The sequence below is a fragment of the Tasmannia lanceolata genome, unplaced genomic scaffold (genome assembly GCF_043159265.1).
Source record: "Tasmannia lanceolata isolate RefF3 unplaced genomic scaffold, GAP_Taslan_0.1 ptg000005l, whole genome shotgun sequence".
Taxonomy (NCBI): domain Eukaryota; kingdom Viridiplantae; phylum Streptophyta; class Magnoliopsida; order Canellales; family Winteraceae; genus Tasmannia; species Tasmannia lanceolata.
Genome location: NW_027518682.1, coordinates 23,182,741 through 23,200,811, shown reverse-complemented (window position 1 = coordinate 23,200,811; position 18,071 = coordinate 23,182,741). Strand labels below are relative to the sequence as shown.

Here is an 18,071-nt window from a genome sequence, read left to right as displayed (position 1 = left end):
CTCGGCTCTTACGTCACTGTCACATCTGTTAACCGATTTCGGGCCTGACACATACAATAACGATTTTCACAGAGGAGGTAGGGAGTCAGTTATTTGGTGCAAGAGGGGCATTCAGTTGACGTGGCTATTCCTAAACCAGGTGTTTTTCAGACCTGTTTGGTTTTTTATCAGCAAACATTTGTGGCAGGTATGCTACATCATGACCGTTGCAGTGAATTTGGCAAATTGGTAAAGGGGGTAAAAAAACACAAGAAAAGAGATTCCCGAATCCGGGTTCGGCCGGGCGAGTTTTGGTTTGGTTACGCCCCCCCCAACCAATTATAATTTAATTTAATGCGGTTCGAGTCGTTAGTGTGCCAAAAGGTCTCATTTTAACCCATCAAAAAAAATAAAAAAATTATGCTAGCCCTAAAATCACGACATTATTTCGCTTGGGTTCATTTCCCTCGGTTTTTTTAATTAATCCTCCAGGGCCATGAAACGAGCAATAGATATGGAGGAGGAGGAAGAAGAGAAGATGGGTTGAGTTGAGCTGAAGAAATGGAAAAGAAACAGATAAAAAAGATGGCTTGGTTTTGGAAACTGGCGGCTGGCGCGAGGTTTTCATCCTAAAAAAAAATTGGAAATATTTACCCTTCTTTTTCTTTTCTTTTTTAATCTTTGACCATACATTTAATCATGCGGCTGTGAATTGGGCGTCGAATCTTATTACTGAGCGAGTGATGCGACGGAGGTTGCTGTTATAAAAAACCGCAGTAGATTGCAGCATCATACTAGATGTTCGACGAAATGCGGCTGAGAATGCATGCTGCATACATCGGTTAAGTGGACAGACAGATGAAATGGATGCCTTCCAAAGCCTTGCAGATTATGTTGGTCAGGAATTCCACCAGATTATCCATCTCTTCCCCTGCTTCTCATCTAAAAACCCACTCCAGGGCAGAAAGAAATTCCAACTCTTATACATTTGCTGATTTGATTGTTTCATTCCGATGTCAAAAGAAGGAAATCCCGCTCCATCAAACAAGCACAACAATTTATTCTTTGGAGTCTGCATTCAAAATTCAGAAAACCCTCCAATGCAGGCAATGGTCTGATTCAGTAGAGATGGAATTGCAGAGACTGAATGTAGATTTGAATGCATACATCGTCAATCAGGTGTTGAAGTGCCTCTCAGACTCTGATTTAGGCTTCCGCTTTTATTCATGGGCTTCATCCCAGCCCGGTTTTAAGCATGATCACTTCACAAATAAATCTATTATCTGCCTGCTGCTCAAAGATCTTAAGTTTGAATGCTTATCACAAGTTCTACAAAGAATAAGGGATAGTGGGTCTTCAATGCATCGGTCTATATATCGGATTCTTATATCCGGTTATGTTAGAGCTGATTTGATTGATCCAGCTGTCGAAACCTTTGATGAAATGATCAAATCAGGTTGTCGGGTGTTTAGCATAGATTACAATAGATTCATTGGGGTATTGATTCGAAAAAGTCGTTTTGATTTGGCCGAGCATTACTACTCTAGGATGATACCACAGGGATTTTCTTTGAGCTCATTTACATATTCAAGGTTCATTTCCTACCTCTGCAAGGTAAAAGATTTAGATTTTATCCAGAAACTTCTACAAGATATGTATAAGATAGGCTCCGTTCCAGACATTTGGGCATACAACATCTATTTGAATTTACTGTGCAGGATGAATAAGCTAGACATGGCTTTAGAGGTGTTGGAGACCATGGTTTGGAAAGGAAGAGATCCCGATGTTGTTACCTATACCACAATCGTCAATGGTTTGTGCAAGATCAAAAGGTTCCAATCAGCAGTCGAGATTTGGCATGAAATGATGAATAAGGGTTTTCGTCCGGATAATGTAGCATGTGGGGCATTAGTTTTTGGTTTGTGTAATCATGGAAAGGTTGATTTAGCTTACGAGCTTGTGATGAGAATGGTAAAGGGTCAAATTGAGTTGAGTTCTTCCATTTACAATGCACTTATTAGCGGGTTCTGTAGAGCAGGTAGGGTCGACAAAGCTCAAGGGATCGCGTCGTTCATGCGAAAGAATGGGCACAAGCCAGATTTGGTTACTTACAACACATTGTTAAATTATTGTTGCAATGAGCTTATGTTGGACGAGGCAAAGAAGTTGATGGACAAGATGGAAAGAAGTGGCATAAGACCAGATACATTCAGTTATAATCAGCTTCTGAAGGGGTTATGCAAAGCTAACCAACTTGAAAAAGCATACCTTTTAATGGTGAACAAGATGGAGTTGGGAGGGTTGTGCAATGTTGTCTCATGCAACACTCTGATTGGGGCGCTTTGCAGGGCTCGGAACATGGGAATGGCTTACAAGTTGTTCGAGGAGATGAGTCGGAAGGGGATCACCCCAGATGCTGTCACATTTGGTACTTTGATAAATGGATTCTTTAGAGAAGGTCATGCCGATTTGGCAGAGGAGCTTTTTGATAAAATGTTGAGGGTCGGCTTGGTTCCCGATGCTGTCGTGTATACAACTATGGTTGATCACCTATGTAAGACCAGTCGAATTGAGCTAGCCCACAGCTTTTTCTTTGACATGATTGAGAAGGGAATCTCACCTGATACAGTTTCGTACAATGCTTTTATAAATGGGCTTTGCAAGGCTTACCGAGTAAACGAAGCCATGAATCTGTATGAGGATATGCAGAGTCGTGGTTTCACTCCTGACGAGGTGACCTATAAATTGATAATTGGAGGACTTATACGGGAACAAAAGCTTGGGATGGCTTGTAGAGTTTGGGATCAGATGATGGAAAACGGGTTTACTCTCGACAGAACAGTGTCTGAAACTCTGATAATTGCTATTCAATCGAGAGATGGATCCAGCAAGAATGTTAGAAAAGGTATACTTCTCAGTTGTTGACTTGTGCTTTGCACTTTGGTTTATCAGAAATGTCATTTTTATTTTGAAACAGATTACTGATTAATAAGAAAAACGATTACAAGTACTCCTCAACGGGCAAGCATAGCTTGGAATGCAAAAGGGCCCTAGTAGCACCCGACTTGGCGAGACGATCTGCCAAGTTGTTTGCACGCCTAGGAATGTGAAAAAAGCGAACATCTCTCCTAGAAATCATGCTTATAGCGCCGTCAATTATTTTTGCCAGCTTACAAGACCCTTCCCCTCTAAACCTAGGAGATAAGGTTTGAAGAGTCACTTTCCACCTATAGTCCCTTTTAAAGCATCGATTGTAATACAAATTCCCATGCAGACTCCATCGAATCCATGCTAACAATGGGCACCGAAAAACAGTGAACAATTTCACTGCTACTATCCCTGAAAACTCCTCCAATAAAAGCTAGGCTTCATTCCCAAGAGAGCACCCATCGACATTAATCTTGAGTGCCTCAAAGAATATTAATTTCATAGACTGGTTTACTGTTTTGACTCAACTGCTGATGCAATCTATGTTTGTGCTTAATACAATATACTTTCACACTAAGAGTAGTTTGCTTTCTTGTGAACCTCCTCTGTGAAGCCTATGGAAGGCAGAGATTTCAATCTCAGAAGGCCAAGCTGTCTGGAGATGCGTTGAGTTCGTGAAGTTGCACTCAATCTGTTGAAGATGCACTAAATCTGTTGGTGAGTAGTGACAGCTGTTCCTGGCAAAAGTCAGTCACTATGGGAGAAGGCCTCGAGGTTCGAGCTATGAACTTTTCCTTAAACATTAGTCTTGCTATTTTGCTCATCCTTGTTATCACACGCAACTTAGAAATGAGCATATTGTTAGTATTAGCCATGCCTACCTTGGACAACCTGACAGTTGACGCATTTATACAGTTCTATGACAATACTTGTAAGGCATATTGTTATATAACACCGGTTCTCAAAAGCGCAAGGTGTAGATATATGTATATCGATAAATGAAAATGCACTAAAACTATATAAATAGTTTTTAAACAATAGTAGAAAAGCAAGAGAAAGGTGAAGTTTTTTGTTTTTTCTTATTGCTTGGGTGTGTTTCAGAAATGAGTCCAACATGAAACTTTTCATAAAAAGTGGAATTTGTTCCATGTGTTTGCCAGTCTTCAAATAATTTTCATAAGAAAAGAAGTTAGAGGTGCATTCTGAGCATGGAAATCTTCTCAACCTGAACCTGCATGCTTCATTGCAAATTATTGAAACTTTACTGCCTTTAAGAAGTGCCATTTTTCGCAATGCATTTTTTTTTGGGATCATGTTAGTGTGTTTCTGCAAGTGAGACATTACATCCTTTATATCTGAATTCATCAATGGAGTTTTATTCCTTTCTGTTTCACTAAAATTCAAGTTTGTCTGACATATAACAGAAGAGTGGGTGGCCACAAATAAACCGCGCATATCTTCAAACAGGGCATGCATACCTTCTGCCCGAGAAATATGATCCAAGATGTGGAGGAAATTTCCATGCCACATGACAATTTAAGCCAGAAGATGCTGCAAGGCTACGTGCTTTGCTATCCTTACCAAGAATGGAAGTAAGAGAGTAGGAGATGAAGAAAGGGAGAGAAGCTAGATCAGGAGAGCTGACAAATGGGAATCCAACCACTGTAGGAAAGGTCAGGATGAATGGAAGCTTCCAAATTCGCCCAACATATGACGGAAGAGTTTTGGACATGGTGAAAAGAACGTAAACGGTTGGAGTGAATGTGCACATTTGGGCTGAAATTTATGCTTAAACTGCTATCTGATTGCTGATGGGTGACAAACCTTGATCCTTGAGATTTGTGAGCTCATGCGTAGATTGGATCAAACCTTGTATGCTGGGATGTGACAAATGGAAAAACTTCTACCAAATATGAAGCAAGGCAGAACTCAGCAGCAGACCGTTTCGTGATTTCACATGTAAAAATTTGAAAATGAAGAAAGAAAAATAAAAAACAAGAAAATAATTCTAATTATGATAACATCTCTCTAAATTAGTCACTTGGAGCAACCCTATTCAATTTTTAATTAGAAAGACATTCAATTTATGATAATATCCCTCTAAATTAAGCATATTATGTTACGTGCCTAATTAGTCAATCCCACTTAGGAAGAATAAATTAGTTGGTATTTTAGATAATAAGATCAGATCTCACCAGATCTGCTATTTTTAGTAGTTAGGATAGATTAGAATACTAATTTAGATTGAGATTCTCTTTATTTAGCAATTTCTATGTTTATCTTCATCTATTTCTATGTTTATGTTTAAGTGCCTTATATAAGCACATGTTACTGTCAATGAATGAATGAAGAAATTATCTTAGAATTGTGTCTTTTTGCACAAACGAGGACTGATCCTTCCCTCGAAGTGGATCAAGAGGCTGATCTTCCCTCCGAGAAGATCAATCACGTTACGAACCGATTCGGATTCATAACAATTGGTATCAGAGCAGCACAATCCATCCACGTGTAGGAACAAATCGGAGGAACAATGATTCAGTGGGAGGAGAATATAAGAGAGATCAAGGCACTTGTTTTGGAATTGATGGAAGAGCATCGACGGTTTGCGGAAGGCTTGAATAAAATAAGCATTACAATCGAGAAGGCTTCCACAACGAAAAGAAGAAACATAAAAGGGGAGCAAAGAAGAAGAGCGAAAGAAATCGAATAGAAGTGTTAACTTACCAACTTCTCCAAAAGCTTAAGCTGTTGGAGAAAGGCGTAGAGATGGGACCGGTTATATAATAGGGGGAGCAGATCCGATCCTGGCTCAGAAGGTGCTAGGCTTGTTATGAACCGAAGGTTGAAGGTTGAGGAACCTCAGGTTGAGCTACTTGTTTAGGGCTCCGGGGGGGTGAGACGAGGTGTAGCCTCTGAGCGGATCGAATAGAGTTATCACGATCATGGCGACGAAGGGCATTAGGTTGCCCTAAAAGGGGGGGATCCCCCCAAATTCCCCGAAGATCGAGAGGTAAGACCCTGATCCGGTTGAGCCGATCGATCGAATGGCCTCATCTTAAATAAGGTGGACTTCAATTGACGCGATAAGGTGTTAGAAGCACCCTGACGGGCCAGGGTATGCCGATGGTTGGAGGGCTACTTAACATCATTCTCTAAGAAATCAGCCCCCCTCCTCTCTTACCCCTCCTTCTATCCAAAGAAACTTTTTATACTTTAACACTCCCCGGCACGTGTGGCCCACTTGGCAAACACGTGGCACATGTGGTCCCACTTTGGGCCGACCATCGCATGTAGATTTTTGCTATCCGGGAGGTTTGAACTCGAGACCTTTGGCTCTGATACCATCTTAACTTACCAACTTCTCCAAAAGCTTAAGCTGTTAGAGAAAGGCGTTACCTATCTTTTATACTTTAACAAACCGCAAAAAAGTCACAAAAGAAAGGTCGCCGCCGAAGAGTCTACCGCTCCTCAAAACATGTCCAACGCCATCGAAAAGATTCTCACCCACAACCATCCGTGCTTCAGCATCCAAATGATTCCAAAAAAAAGCACAACCAAGGAGCTTTGATGAACGACACGATAAGATTAATTTGAAAATAGAGCTGCCACAACCTCTGATGACAACATATGAAATGTTGACTAGTTGCAAGACAAAGAGAAGAAAAAAAGGAGTGAGAAGGAAAACGACTTTCGGAAAGTATGCAAGATCTGATTTTTCCCCAAATAACTAATGCTTAATCGCCAACCTAGAGGGCAGGATTGATTTCAAGAGGGGTGGAAGGTTACGTGCCTAATTAGTCGGTCCCACTTATGAAGAATAAATTAGTTGGTATTTTAGGTAATAAGATCAGATCTCACCAGATCTTCTATTTTTTGTAGTTAGGATAGATTAGAATACTAATTTAGATTGAGATTATCTTTATTTAGCAATTTCTATGTTTATCTTCATCTATTTCTACGTTTCTGTTTAAGTGCTTTATATAAGCACATGTTGTTGTCAATGAATGAATAAAGAAATTATCTTACAATTGTGTCTTTTTGCACAAAGGAGGATTGATCCTTCCCTCGAAGTGGATCAAGAGGCTGATCTTCCCTCCCAGAAGATCAATCCCATTACGAACCGATTCGGGTTCGTAACATATTCACATCACTTCCATCAGAAATGTTTTCCTTGCAATCGAAAAGGAGCCTATGGGAAGAGAAGAAAACCCATCATTCGATTTATGATAATATCCCTCTAAATTAATACTATTCATACCTTCCAAATGCCGCAATATGAAGCAGAATCAATAAATGCCAAAGCTTCAATGGTTTGCAAAGGGTTCCCAAATTCCAATTAGTTCTTCAGTGAACTGTTGTTTGCAACATCAAAGCCATCCCATTTGTAAAAATAATTTGCCCCTGGAGATGCGTTCGAAACTCTAGCCATGTGTCACTAATTTTAACTCATTTTCGCCTACTGTCGACAGGTAACATCCCCATCCCACTATGTATCTCGCATGCGTTTTTGTCTTTCATCTACTTCGGGATCATCATTTCATTTCACCATTTTCAATCGTTGGATGCAGTTAAGAACCCTATACGCAGTTTTTCCCTTTCCCTTTTCTCTGCTCCCTCTAGCATAACTCACAGCATTTGTATCAACCGATATTATGGGGTTTTTTTTTTGTATCCCTTTCTTTTTGTAACCTTCTACTGTTGTGGCTTCGAACAAGAAGAGAGAAGGATTCCATTTCCTTATCCAACGCACCCATGAAGAACAGGGAGAGAAGTATCTCGATCTCTATTTTCCCTCTTCTACTTCTTTCTCTTTCCCCTAAAATTTGTACATCCGAAACCTAGTCCCCCTATCTCTCTCTATAACCTCCTACTGGCATGGCTTTAGACCAATGCTACGTGAAGGTGTATCCTTACTATTCTTAAAGCGTGAATCGGTGAAAGTTCGTCAACACCTTTCCTCTAAATTCCATTTAAGTCCCACCTTTTATTTAGTAGAAGTTCCTTATATGTCCTCTATTATTATGGCCTTTTTGTCATCTTCGTTTGTAATTTGCCCCTGGAGATACGTCCAAAAATCCAGCCAGGTGTCACTAATTTTAACTCATTTTTGCCTATTGTCGAGAGGTAACATCCCCATCCCATCAGGTGTCTCGCATGCATTTTTGTCTTTCATCTACTTTGGGATCATTGTCTCATTTCACCATTTTCAATCGTTGGATGCAATTAAGAATCCTATATGCGGCGTTTTCCTTTCCCTTTTCTTCGCTTCCTTTGGCATATTTCACGGCATTTTATCAGTCGATATTAGGTTTTTTTTTCGTTTCTCTTTCTTTTTGTAACCTCCTATTGTCGTGGCATCGAATAAGGAGAGAGAAGGATTCCATTTCGTTGTCCAACGCACTCCTGAAGAACAGGGAGAGACAAGCATCTCGATCTCCATTTTTCCTCTTCTACTTCTTCTCTTTCCCCTGGAATTTGTTCATCTGAAGCCTAGCCCCTTTATCTCTCTGTAACCTCCTACTAGCATGGCTTTATAATGCGGATGAAAATCATAAAGATTGTTCCAGTCGTTGGCGTTGAGCAAGTTTTTATATTTTAACTATTATTTTCGTCATTTTATTTGTAGGCTACTTTTTAGGTATCAAATCTCATCCGTTTGAAGTGTTTTTGGTGTCTTTAGAAAGGTTTTTCGATTACCTATCTAACGAGCCCAAGATCACATGATTTGGATGTGTTTTGAGCAAGTTATGACTGTTTTTAGGAAGGGGTATAGGTCACATACAGGATTACTAATTTTGGTAAGTTTTTATCTTTATTTAGATTAGATGAGTGGTTAAGATTAGTTTTTACTTTAGGTTATCTTCCAGGGTTTCTTTTCTTATAAATATATTTTATCAAAGCAATGTAAAGGGACTTTTGACTTTGAATATTGAATAAAAATTGAGATTTTCTCTTGTGAGAGCTATTGTGGCTTGGACTTCTTCTTCTCTTCTCCTCTTGGTGGTTTGGAACCATCTTCTCTCATCTCTTCTCCTCTATTATCTTCTATTTCTTCAATTAAATCAGCACAAAGAAGATCTCTCTCGTTCTTCAAGATCTCGTTTCGAGACTTTGAAGGATTGTTTTTATGATTAAACCTCAGCCTAAACACCAAAGAACCATAGCTTTAAATCCCTTTTGAGCCTTATTGCAATTTACACCCTTTTCAAGCCCGGAAACCCTTTTTTAAGATCCATAACTTAGACCTACCATCAAATCAGAGCCTAAACCTTAGAATCACTTTTCTTTTACCTATTTAAACCTTTACCTATGATATGGACAGCAGTTCCCTTCAAGTTCCAGATCTGTCCAAATTACCAAAACGCCCTTTTGGCCTAAATTGAACTAATTTGACCCCGTTTTGCTACTGCCCGTAAAATAATCACGTGTTAATTCAGCCCTAAGTTAATCTTTTAAGTGTTTTCTAGTATTCCATGGTAGCCCTAAATATTTCCTAAACCTTTATCCCATTAGGAGTGTAGGATCTTCCCTATTCTAGGTATTGTCCTGCATCAACTTGGTATCAAAGCCTAGAGTTAGTCGTAGGAAACCTTTTAGGGTGTTAGTCTCCAGATTAGTGTCTAGTTTTCCTTTGCATGCCCACAAGGAGTGGTAAGGATTACCACACAATGACATCCGGTAACCAAATATCAAATGAGGAGTTGGCCCAACTTATTAAAGACAGCCGTGAAGAGATACGCCTTAGTAGAGAGCACCGTGAAGCCTGCAATCGAGATCGTGAAGCCCGCCTTCGAAAGCTACAAACCGTTAGCCATGAGATTCCATGGTATTGATGTTACCAACCGACGTTATTCAATGTCACCACAGTCGAGAGCTATAAGCCCACAACCGATGTTACCCACTCCCACGACATGCCAGACGCAGTTGATGCGAGTGATGGGTCGAATGTTCTTGGTGAAGAGTGCGCCACTGATGACAGAGTTGCTGGGTATACTGCATCTGAGCCTATTGCAGAGATTGCAGACATCGAGGCCATGATGAGCATTGTGACTGCGGATGCCGATTCTATAGTACATGAGCACAATGACAGTATTGACTCTACAGTCGATGCTCCGATCGAGATGATTGCGGAGGTTGAGACTGACGATATCAGTGAACATGATGATCTTCAGGAGGTTTGTCAATCTGCCATTACTGAGCCAGATACAGTTATAGTAGATGCTTTTAGAGGATGGTCATGGATTGATACTGTACAGAGCTGTCATGCCGATCCTGCCGATCCAGGAGTACGTTGCTATCTTTCCAGCCAGATTACTTCTCTGCGGCCGTTTGTGTTCTTATAATTTTTCAGGGGCGATTTCTTCCATCTCACTCCGTCAGCATTTCAGACGGTTCTTACAGTTCCCACGAGCGTGTTACCGGCTTTCGAGACTCTGACAGATTACGACTTACACTGATTCAACAGATCGTCTACATATTTGATCCAGGCGGACTAGAACTCGAGGACGAGTTCTTTTTCAAGCAGGAGAGAATAATGCGGATGAAAATCATAAAGATTGTTCCAGTCGTTGGCGTTGAGCAAGTTTTTATATTTTAACTATTATTTTCGTCATTTTATTTGTAGGCTACTTTTTAGGCATCAAATCCCATTCGTTTGAAGTGTTTTTTGTGTCTTTAGAAAGGTTTTTCGATTATCTATCTAACGAGCCTAAGAGCACATGATTTGGATGTGTTTTGAGCAAGTTATGAATGTTTTTAGGAAGGGGTAAGGGTCAAATACGGGATTACTATTTTTGGTAAGTTTCTATCTTTATTTAGCATTGCTTAGATTAGATGAGTGGTTAAGATTAGTTTTTACTTTAGGTTATCTTCTAGGGTTTCTTTTCTTATAAATATATCTTATGTAAAGGGACTTTTGACTTTGAATATTGAATAAAAATTGAGATTTTCTTTTGTGAGAGCTATTGTGGCTTGAACTTCTTCTATTCTCCTCTTGGTGGTTTGGAACCATCTTCTCTCATCTCCTCTCCTCTATTATCTTCTATTTCTTCAATCAAATCAGCACAAAGAAGGCTAGTAAATCAAATTTTCTTTTTTTCTTTGTTCTTGAACCCTAAAATACAAAAACCCAAAATCCATTGATCTCTCTCGTTCTTCAAGATCTCATTTCGAGACTTTGAAGGATTGTTTTTATGATTAAACCTCAGCCTAAACACCAAAGAACCACAGCTTTAAATCCCTTTTGAGCCTTATTACAATTTTCACCTTTTTCAAGCCCGAAAACCCTTTTTTAAGATCCATAGCTTAGACCTACCATCAAATCAGAGCCTAAACCCTAGAATTACTTTTCTTTTACCTATCTAAACCTTTACCTATGATATGGACAGCAGTTTCCTTCAAGTTCCAGATCTGTCCAAATTACCAAACGCCCTTTTGGCCTAAATTGAGCTAATTTGACCCCGTTTTGCTACTGCCCGTAAAATAATCACGTGTTAATTCAGCCCTAGGTTAATCTTTTAAGTGTTTTCTCGTATTCCATGTTAGCCCTAAATATTTCCTAAACCTTTATCCCATTAGGAGTGTAGGATCTTCCCTATTCTAGGTATTGTCCTGTATCACTTTAGACCAATGCTACGTGAAGATTTATTCTTACTATTCTTAAAGCGTGAATATGTGAAAGTTAGTCAACACCTTTCCTCTAAATTCCATTTAAGTTCCACCTTTTATTGAGTAAAACTTCCTGATATGTCCTCTTTCTAAAGACTCAAAAAATGGTCAAAGAATCCAATTTTCCAGTTGGGCGGAATGAAAAACAAAATATTGATTGAGATCAGGAGAAGGAAAAAGGATAAATGTACATTTTATGCTGATACCGTTCGCAACGGGAAGAGCCCGATTACTACACTTGCCAATTATGTGGAACCGCTCTTTCGTCTTCTCGCTCAGGTAAGACACGACTACCCGACCATAGGGAGGGAAGGCGTGGCTTGCTAATCGATACCGCACACCCGCTCGATCGCCCCTATTCTCGTCAGCTTCTGATAGGAAGCCCTTCACTTAACAGAAAGAAGGTAGGTAGGTAGTGCAGTCGAATAGCTTATTCATAACCTAACAACTTTACGTGGGGAGGTGGTGCATCAGCGGAAAGATACAGGAAAGGGGTTAATTCACGGGTCTTTACTCAACTCGTAAATAAGGGTTGCTGGTTTCATTCATGACCCGGTCGGCTAACGAAAGGGGAATGTGAATCCCGAGTCAAGCTGAAGTTCACCTCCGGGAAAGACGGGCAGACTATACTACGTAAAAGTGGAGAGTCGGCAGTGGGTGCAGGAAGCAGCTGTCACTAAGCGTGAGTTGTACTAAACCAAGTGGAGTTGACTGAACTTAGGGGTGCAACTTGGGTCGGGTTGGGTTGAGCTTTTGCTAAAAAATGAATATGAATCAACCTGAACCCGACCCGATTTTAAGGTAAAAGCTGAACCTGAATTTCAAAAAAACAACCCGAGTTGCACCCCTCACTGAACTTTTGTCATTTTCGTTTGCAATTTGCCCATGGAAATATGTCCAAAAATCCAGCCAGGTGTCACTAATTTTAACTCATTCTCGCCTACTGTCAAGCGGTAACATCCTCATCCCACCAGGTGTCTCGCATGCGTTTGTCCTTCATCTACTTTGGGATCATCGTTTCCTTCCACCATTTTCAATCATTGGATGCAATTAAGAATGCTATATGTGGTTTTTTCTTTCCCTTTTATTCACTCCCTCTGGCGTATTTCACTGTGTTTGTATCAGCCGATATTAGTTTTTTTTTCGTTTCCCTTTCTTTTTGTAACCTCCTACTGTCCTGGCTTCGAACAAGTAGAGAGAAGGATTTCATTTCGTTGTCCAATGCACCCCTGAAGAACAGGGAGAGACAAGCATCTCGATCTCCATTTTTCCTTTTCTACTTCTTTCTCTTTCCCCTGGAATTTGTGCATCTGAAGCCTAGCCCCTTTATCTCTCTCTGTAACCTCCTACTGGCATGGCTTTAGACCAATGCTACGTGAAGATTTATTCTTACTATTCTTAAAGCTTGAATATGTGAAAGTTCGTCAACACCTTTCCTCAAAATTCCATTTAAGTTCCACCTTTTATTTAGTAAAACATCTTGATATGTCCTCTTTTATTAGGGACGTTCTTGGCATTTTTGTTTGCAATTTGCCCATGGAGATATGATGCAGAACTCGTGGCGCTGAACAAGTCGTTTATTTTTATTTTCTATTTTCGTCATTTTATTTGTAGTATTTTTTTAGGACATCAAATCTTGTTCTTTTGACATGATTTTGGTGTTTTTAGAAAGGTTTTTCGATTACATATCTAAAGAGCCCAAGATTATGTGATTTGGACTTGATTTGGCTAAGTTATTTGCATTTTACGGATATGGTACAAGTATATTTTGGGATTACTATTTTAGGAATATTTTAGTCATGTTTATACTTTTTATTTATGTTGATTTAGTTAGAAGATTGAGAACAATAGTTAGGCAAGAATTTAGGGTTGTTATTCGTAGGTTTCGGCTCTTTATATAACGTAATGGCATGAGGAAAGAAAGAGAGATTGAATAAAGTTTATTTTTGTGACATCACTTGTGAAGAGAGCATTGGCTCTGTCACATGGGTGAAGGAGCAAAGCTCCTTTCACTTGTTATATTGGAGTTTTTCTCTAAACCATGGCATGGGTTTTCAAACCCCCACGAGATTATTTTAGTTGCTACTGGTGTTGATCTCCATCTTGTGGATTGCGTGTGGTTCTCTGCATCAGTTGGTATCAGAGCACAAGGGATCTCCGACGAATGCCCGACGGGATGAAGAAGTCGTTGCACCTAACGTCGGCCAGCCCGATCCAGCCACGGAGAACGAAGAACTCCAACAAGTGAAGACTTTCACACACAGTTAGCACTACTCGAAGCTCGCATCCATGAAAAAACAGCCATGGATTTGAGAGTGCCTTCGAGAGCCCTTTTCATGGCTATGTTTCATGTAAAGGGGTCATTATCAAAACAAAACAAAAAACTTCATGTAAGGTATCAAGAAAAGATGAAAAAAGAAAGGAAGAATGGAAGGTTGGTGTAATGTCGAAAATCAGATTTGGTCGAGGTCGAGTTTTCTTCAAGCGGGGGTGAATGATGCAGAACGAGTGGTGCTGAAAAAGTCTTTTATTTTTATTTTCTATTTTCGTCATTTTATTTGTAGTATTTTTTTACGACATCAAATCTTGTTCTTTTGGCATGATTTTGGTGTTTTTATAAAGGTTTTTCGCTTACCTATCTAAAGAGCCCAAGAATACGCGATTTGGACTTGATTTGGCTAACTTATAGGCATTTTACGGATATGATATAAGTATATTACGGGATTACTATTTTAGGAATATTTTAGTCATGTTTATACTTTTTATTAGTTAGAAGATTGAGAATAATAGTTAGGCAAGAATTTAGGGTTGATATTCTTAGGTTTTGGATCTTTATATAATGTGATGGCATGAGGAAAGAAAGAGAGATTGAATAAAGTTTATTTTTGAGACATCACTTGTGAAGAGAGCATTGGCTCTTTCACGTGTTATATTGGAGTTTTTCTCCAAACCGTGGCATGGGTTTTCAAACCCCCACGAGATTATTTTAGTTGCTGATGGAGTTGATCTCCATCTTGTGGATTGCGTGTGGTTCCCTACATCAAATATGTCAAAAAATCCATCCAGGTGTCATTAATTTTAACTAATTTTCGCCTAATGTCAAGAGGTAACATCCTCATCCCACCAGGTGTCATGCATGCGTTTTTGTCTTTCATCTATTTTGGGATCATCGTTTCATTTCACCATTTTCAATCGTTGGATGCGGTTAAGAATGCTATATGCGGTTTTTTCTTTCCCTTTTCTCCGCTCCCTCCAGCGTATTTCATGGCTTTTGTATCAGTCTATATTAGGGTTTTTTTCCGTTTCCCTTTCTTTTTGTAACCTCTTACTGTCGTGGCTTCGTATCAGTCTATATTAGGGTTTTTTTCCGTTTCCCTTTCTTTTTGTAACCTCTTACTGTCGTGGCTTCGAACAAGGAGAGAGAAGGATTCCATTTCCTTGTCCAACGCACCCAGGAAGAACAGGGAGAGAGAAGTATCTTGATCTCCATTTTCCCTCTTCTACTTCTTTCTCTTTCCCCCTCCCTCCCTCCCTCCCTCCCTCCCTCTCTGTAACCTCCTACCGTCATGGCTTTAGACCAACGCTACGTGAAGATTTAGAGATTGAATCCAATAGAGAAAAATCTTCCAATTTTGTTAATAGGAAAAGACCCAAGGTGCTGAGAAAATTATTAGAGGCGCTTTCGTTGAGCTATATAGAGGCCTTGGGTTGTTGGAAAGGTATTTTGTGTTCTTTCTTTCTTTCATTTTCTTTTGTTACCAAATCGAGTTAGATAGAATTCCTTCTATTTTGTATTTAATCTATGAAAAGTGAACAGTCATCAATGGAAGGCAAACCCGTTACCAAGTTATCTAATCTGGCTTTTCTATGAACCAAAGAACACACCCTCCACCATAGCATCCAAAACAAATTCTAACAGTGTTGGAAAAACAATTGGTAAAGGCTAATAGATAACTTGAATCAGATGCTTCGAGGTGTGCTGCAAGAAGCTATTACTTGAAGAAAGCTCAGACTCTAAAGTGTAAGCTTGAACTCTTCATCTACTACTCCTACCTAAAATTCTTCATAAAAAGCTATACCATGAAAATAAATTTAGGCCCTGTTTGGATTGCAGGAAACAAATTCCTGGTAGACAGGATTTTTTTTCTTTACACAATGTAGAGGAAAATGATATAATTTTGGTTATTTAGAGGGATATTGTCATAAATTGAAGGTCCCTCCTTTGGTTCTTTGTGCTTGGTCCTTGATTTATTTATTGCGTTATTGAATTAATTGTTGTTGTTGTTGTTGTTGTTGTTATTGTTATTGTTTGGTTTTGAATACAAATCACCTTTTATGTGTTTCGGGTTTAATTGCATGGATATGATGAAACTTCTTGAAATAAACATCAGATGTGATTCTCCTGTGAGTGAAATAAAATAGGTAACTGTCTCTCTTCTGTTTGATAGTGAGCCATTACTTGACACATGCCATGTACTTTTTGTTTTATTGGTTTTGTTTCTATGATGCTCAAGTATGTTCTTTGAATTTTTATGTGTTTGAATATTGGATATTATATTATTGTTGTAGCAAAGCCATGAGGAGATGTTGGTTTAAGAATTTAGGGGCTGTGGATTGTTCTTCATGTCTTAGGAGTTTTTTAAACATGATAGACTACATAGGTTTGTAGATTGTTACAGGTTGTACTCTGTCTGGAAGTAATGAAATTTTTTATATTTTGAAAGATACTTTTTCAGCAATGACATTTATTGCTGCATTGGGTTTTCTACTATATGAAGGAAGGTGAGGTTTCTCTTTTTATTTTCTATCATCTGGAGTAACTGAAAATACATTTGGCATCTTTCTTTTTTAAAGCAAGATCATTGTAATTTCATTCATGCATATGATTCTGCATTTGTCATTTTGCAATGTTTTCTTCACGTTGCTTCCTGTACTTGCTTTGGGGGTATCTGACCAAAATGTTTCTACAAGATTTTGCCTCAAGGTATATTCACAATTCAGCATCTATAAACCAACACTTCATTTAGTATTCCTTATGGTAGTAGACTCCTTAGAAAGACTGAAAGACTAGTGTCTTATTTTGAAAATCTACTCCAAATATATTGTCAAGTGAAAATAGCTTGCTCCAAGTGACCCCAGTGACCCACATGCCGCTTCCTACCTTTAAACTGAAGTTGGCCTTCACACTCATGGAAACTATTTAAAGTTATGCCTTTAAACTGTAATTTATCGAAATTAATCTATTGAAGAATTTATTGCACATCAGGAATGCTCACTTTCATTTCTCATGCAGTTCCCTCTACTGTAGCAAGAAGTCATGCATAATTATTCTCTTCAGTTGGCTATGAATACTCGTGTGGATGTTCAATGGTGTGTGCAGCTCTATCATCAGTCATCATCTTCTTCTTCTACTACACCAGCGCATTTCAGCACCGAGTCTTCCATAAAGGTAGAGAGTTGTTGGAATGGAAATTCTTGGGACGATACTGTACATGTGTCTGTTGGGTTGTAAACTGCCAAATGGTTCTTTCCGTCAGCTACTTCACATTGATTCAGCACATCTCTGTGTGGGGGGAGGCGGCATCACATCGCCCTATGGTATATTTTCCTTTTGGCTTACAGTGCCCTATCCTCAACATTGTCCACTACTGCCTGTATGGTCTTCATTGAAGGATGTGCTCCTACTCCTTACTGGCTTCTCAGACTCTTTGTTGTGATCTCTAGCCTCATCCCATACTTTTCATATGCGCTTCTTCCCATGTATTGGATCAGGAAGGAAGGTCTTTATATGACGACCCTAAGACCCTGAGTACTGTCGAATGGTGAGGCAGTGGTCCTTGCGAACGACGACAATCAGTTTTACAATGCGTTTGGAAGCGAAAGCCAGAAATGTAAAGTGCAAGGTTCAAAAAAGTGTTTATTTGCTACAGTTACTTAAATGATGATTATTGAAATTTATAACAGATATTTCAGGATGTCTCCATCTGATTGGTGATGTCGATGAGCCTAATGACAATACAAGTGAGTGACCCATTCATGTCAGCTTGGTCTCATCACTGCAGCCCATCAAATAAGCAGAGAACCAACTACATTTCCCTTAGATCTGATAACTGTTGATGAGAAATAAATTCTGTTCTATGATGAAAAAAAAGGAAAAGAAAAATCCATTAGCTCTGTTACCGACTTCTTATTTTGTCACGAGAAATGGTATAGATTGTGAGTCTGCTATAAGTCCATGTAAGACATTTAAAAGATAAGATGATGATAGAATGATGCGTGCACAAATAAATCCCTAATTTTTAGGCTTTTTACATTGATTTACTTTAGTTGTGGTTGCTTTTACGATTGTGATTGTTGGTTTCCTGATTTCTCTCTCATTCGTACTTATCTTTTTAGTTTTGCTATTTTCCACTTATCTCTAAAACGTGTAAACGTGTGGGGTGAAGATGGTGTATTTAAATGGCATGTCTATCATTAATAAAGAAGAGAAATTTACA

General features: G+C 39.1%; 1 protein-coding gene across 4 annotated transcripts; it reads left to right on the top strand.

The window, feature by feature from the left end:
- The first annotated feature begins 227 nt into the window (after window positions 1–227).
- On the top strand, window positions 228–17,871 carry LOC143878015 (Pentatricopeptide repeat (PPR-like) superfamily protein). Of its 4 annotated transcripts, XR_013250846.1 has the most exons (4): window positions 230–2,884; window positions 3,521–3,681; window positions 16,868–17,465; window positions 17,539–17,871. XR_013250846.1 is itself a non-coding variant. In XM_077380407.1 (2 exons), the coding sequence occupies exons 1-2, from the start codon at window positions 838–840 to the stop codon at window positions 16,897–16,899; spliced, it is 2,079 nt and encodes a 692-aa protein (XP_077236522.1). In that variant the 5' UTR covers window positions 228–837; the 3' UTR covers window positions 16,900–17,871. The 4 variants fall into 4 exon arrangements, 1 of the variants encoding a protein (XP_077236522.1); XR_013250847.1 differs by having other exon boundaries at window positions 229–2,884; window positions 16,955–17,871; XR_013250845.1 differs by having other exon boundaries at window positions 16,868–17,871.
- The last annotated feature ends 200 nt before the right edge of the window (window positions 17,872–18,071 follow it).

Excerpts from the sequence above, each read along its gene's own strand:
- LOC143878015 (XM_077380407.1), top strand. The coding sequence starts at position 838 with ATGAAATGGATGCCTTCCAAAGCCTTGCAGATTATGTTGGTCAGGAAT. Across the intron at positions 2,885-16,867 it reads CAGCAAGAATGTTAGAAAAG|TTCCCTCTACTGTAGCAAGA; the intron begins GTATACTTCTCA and ends TTTCTCATGCAG.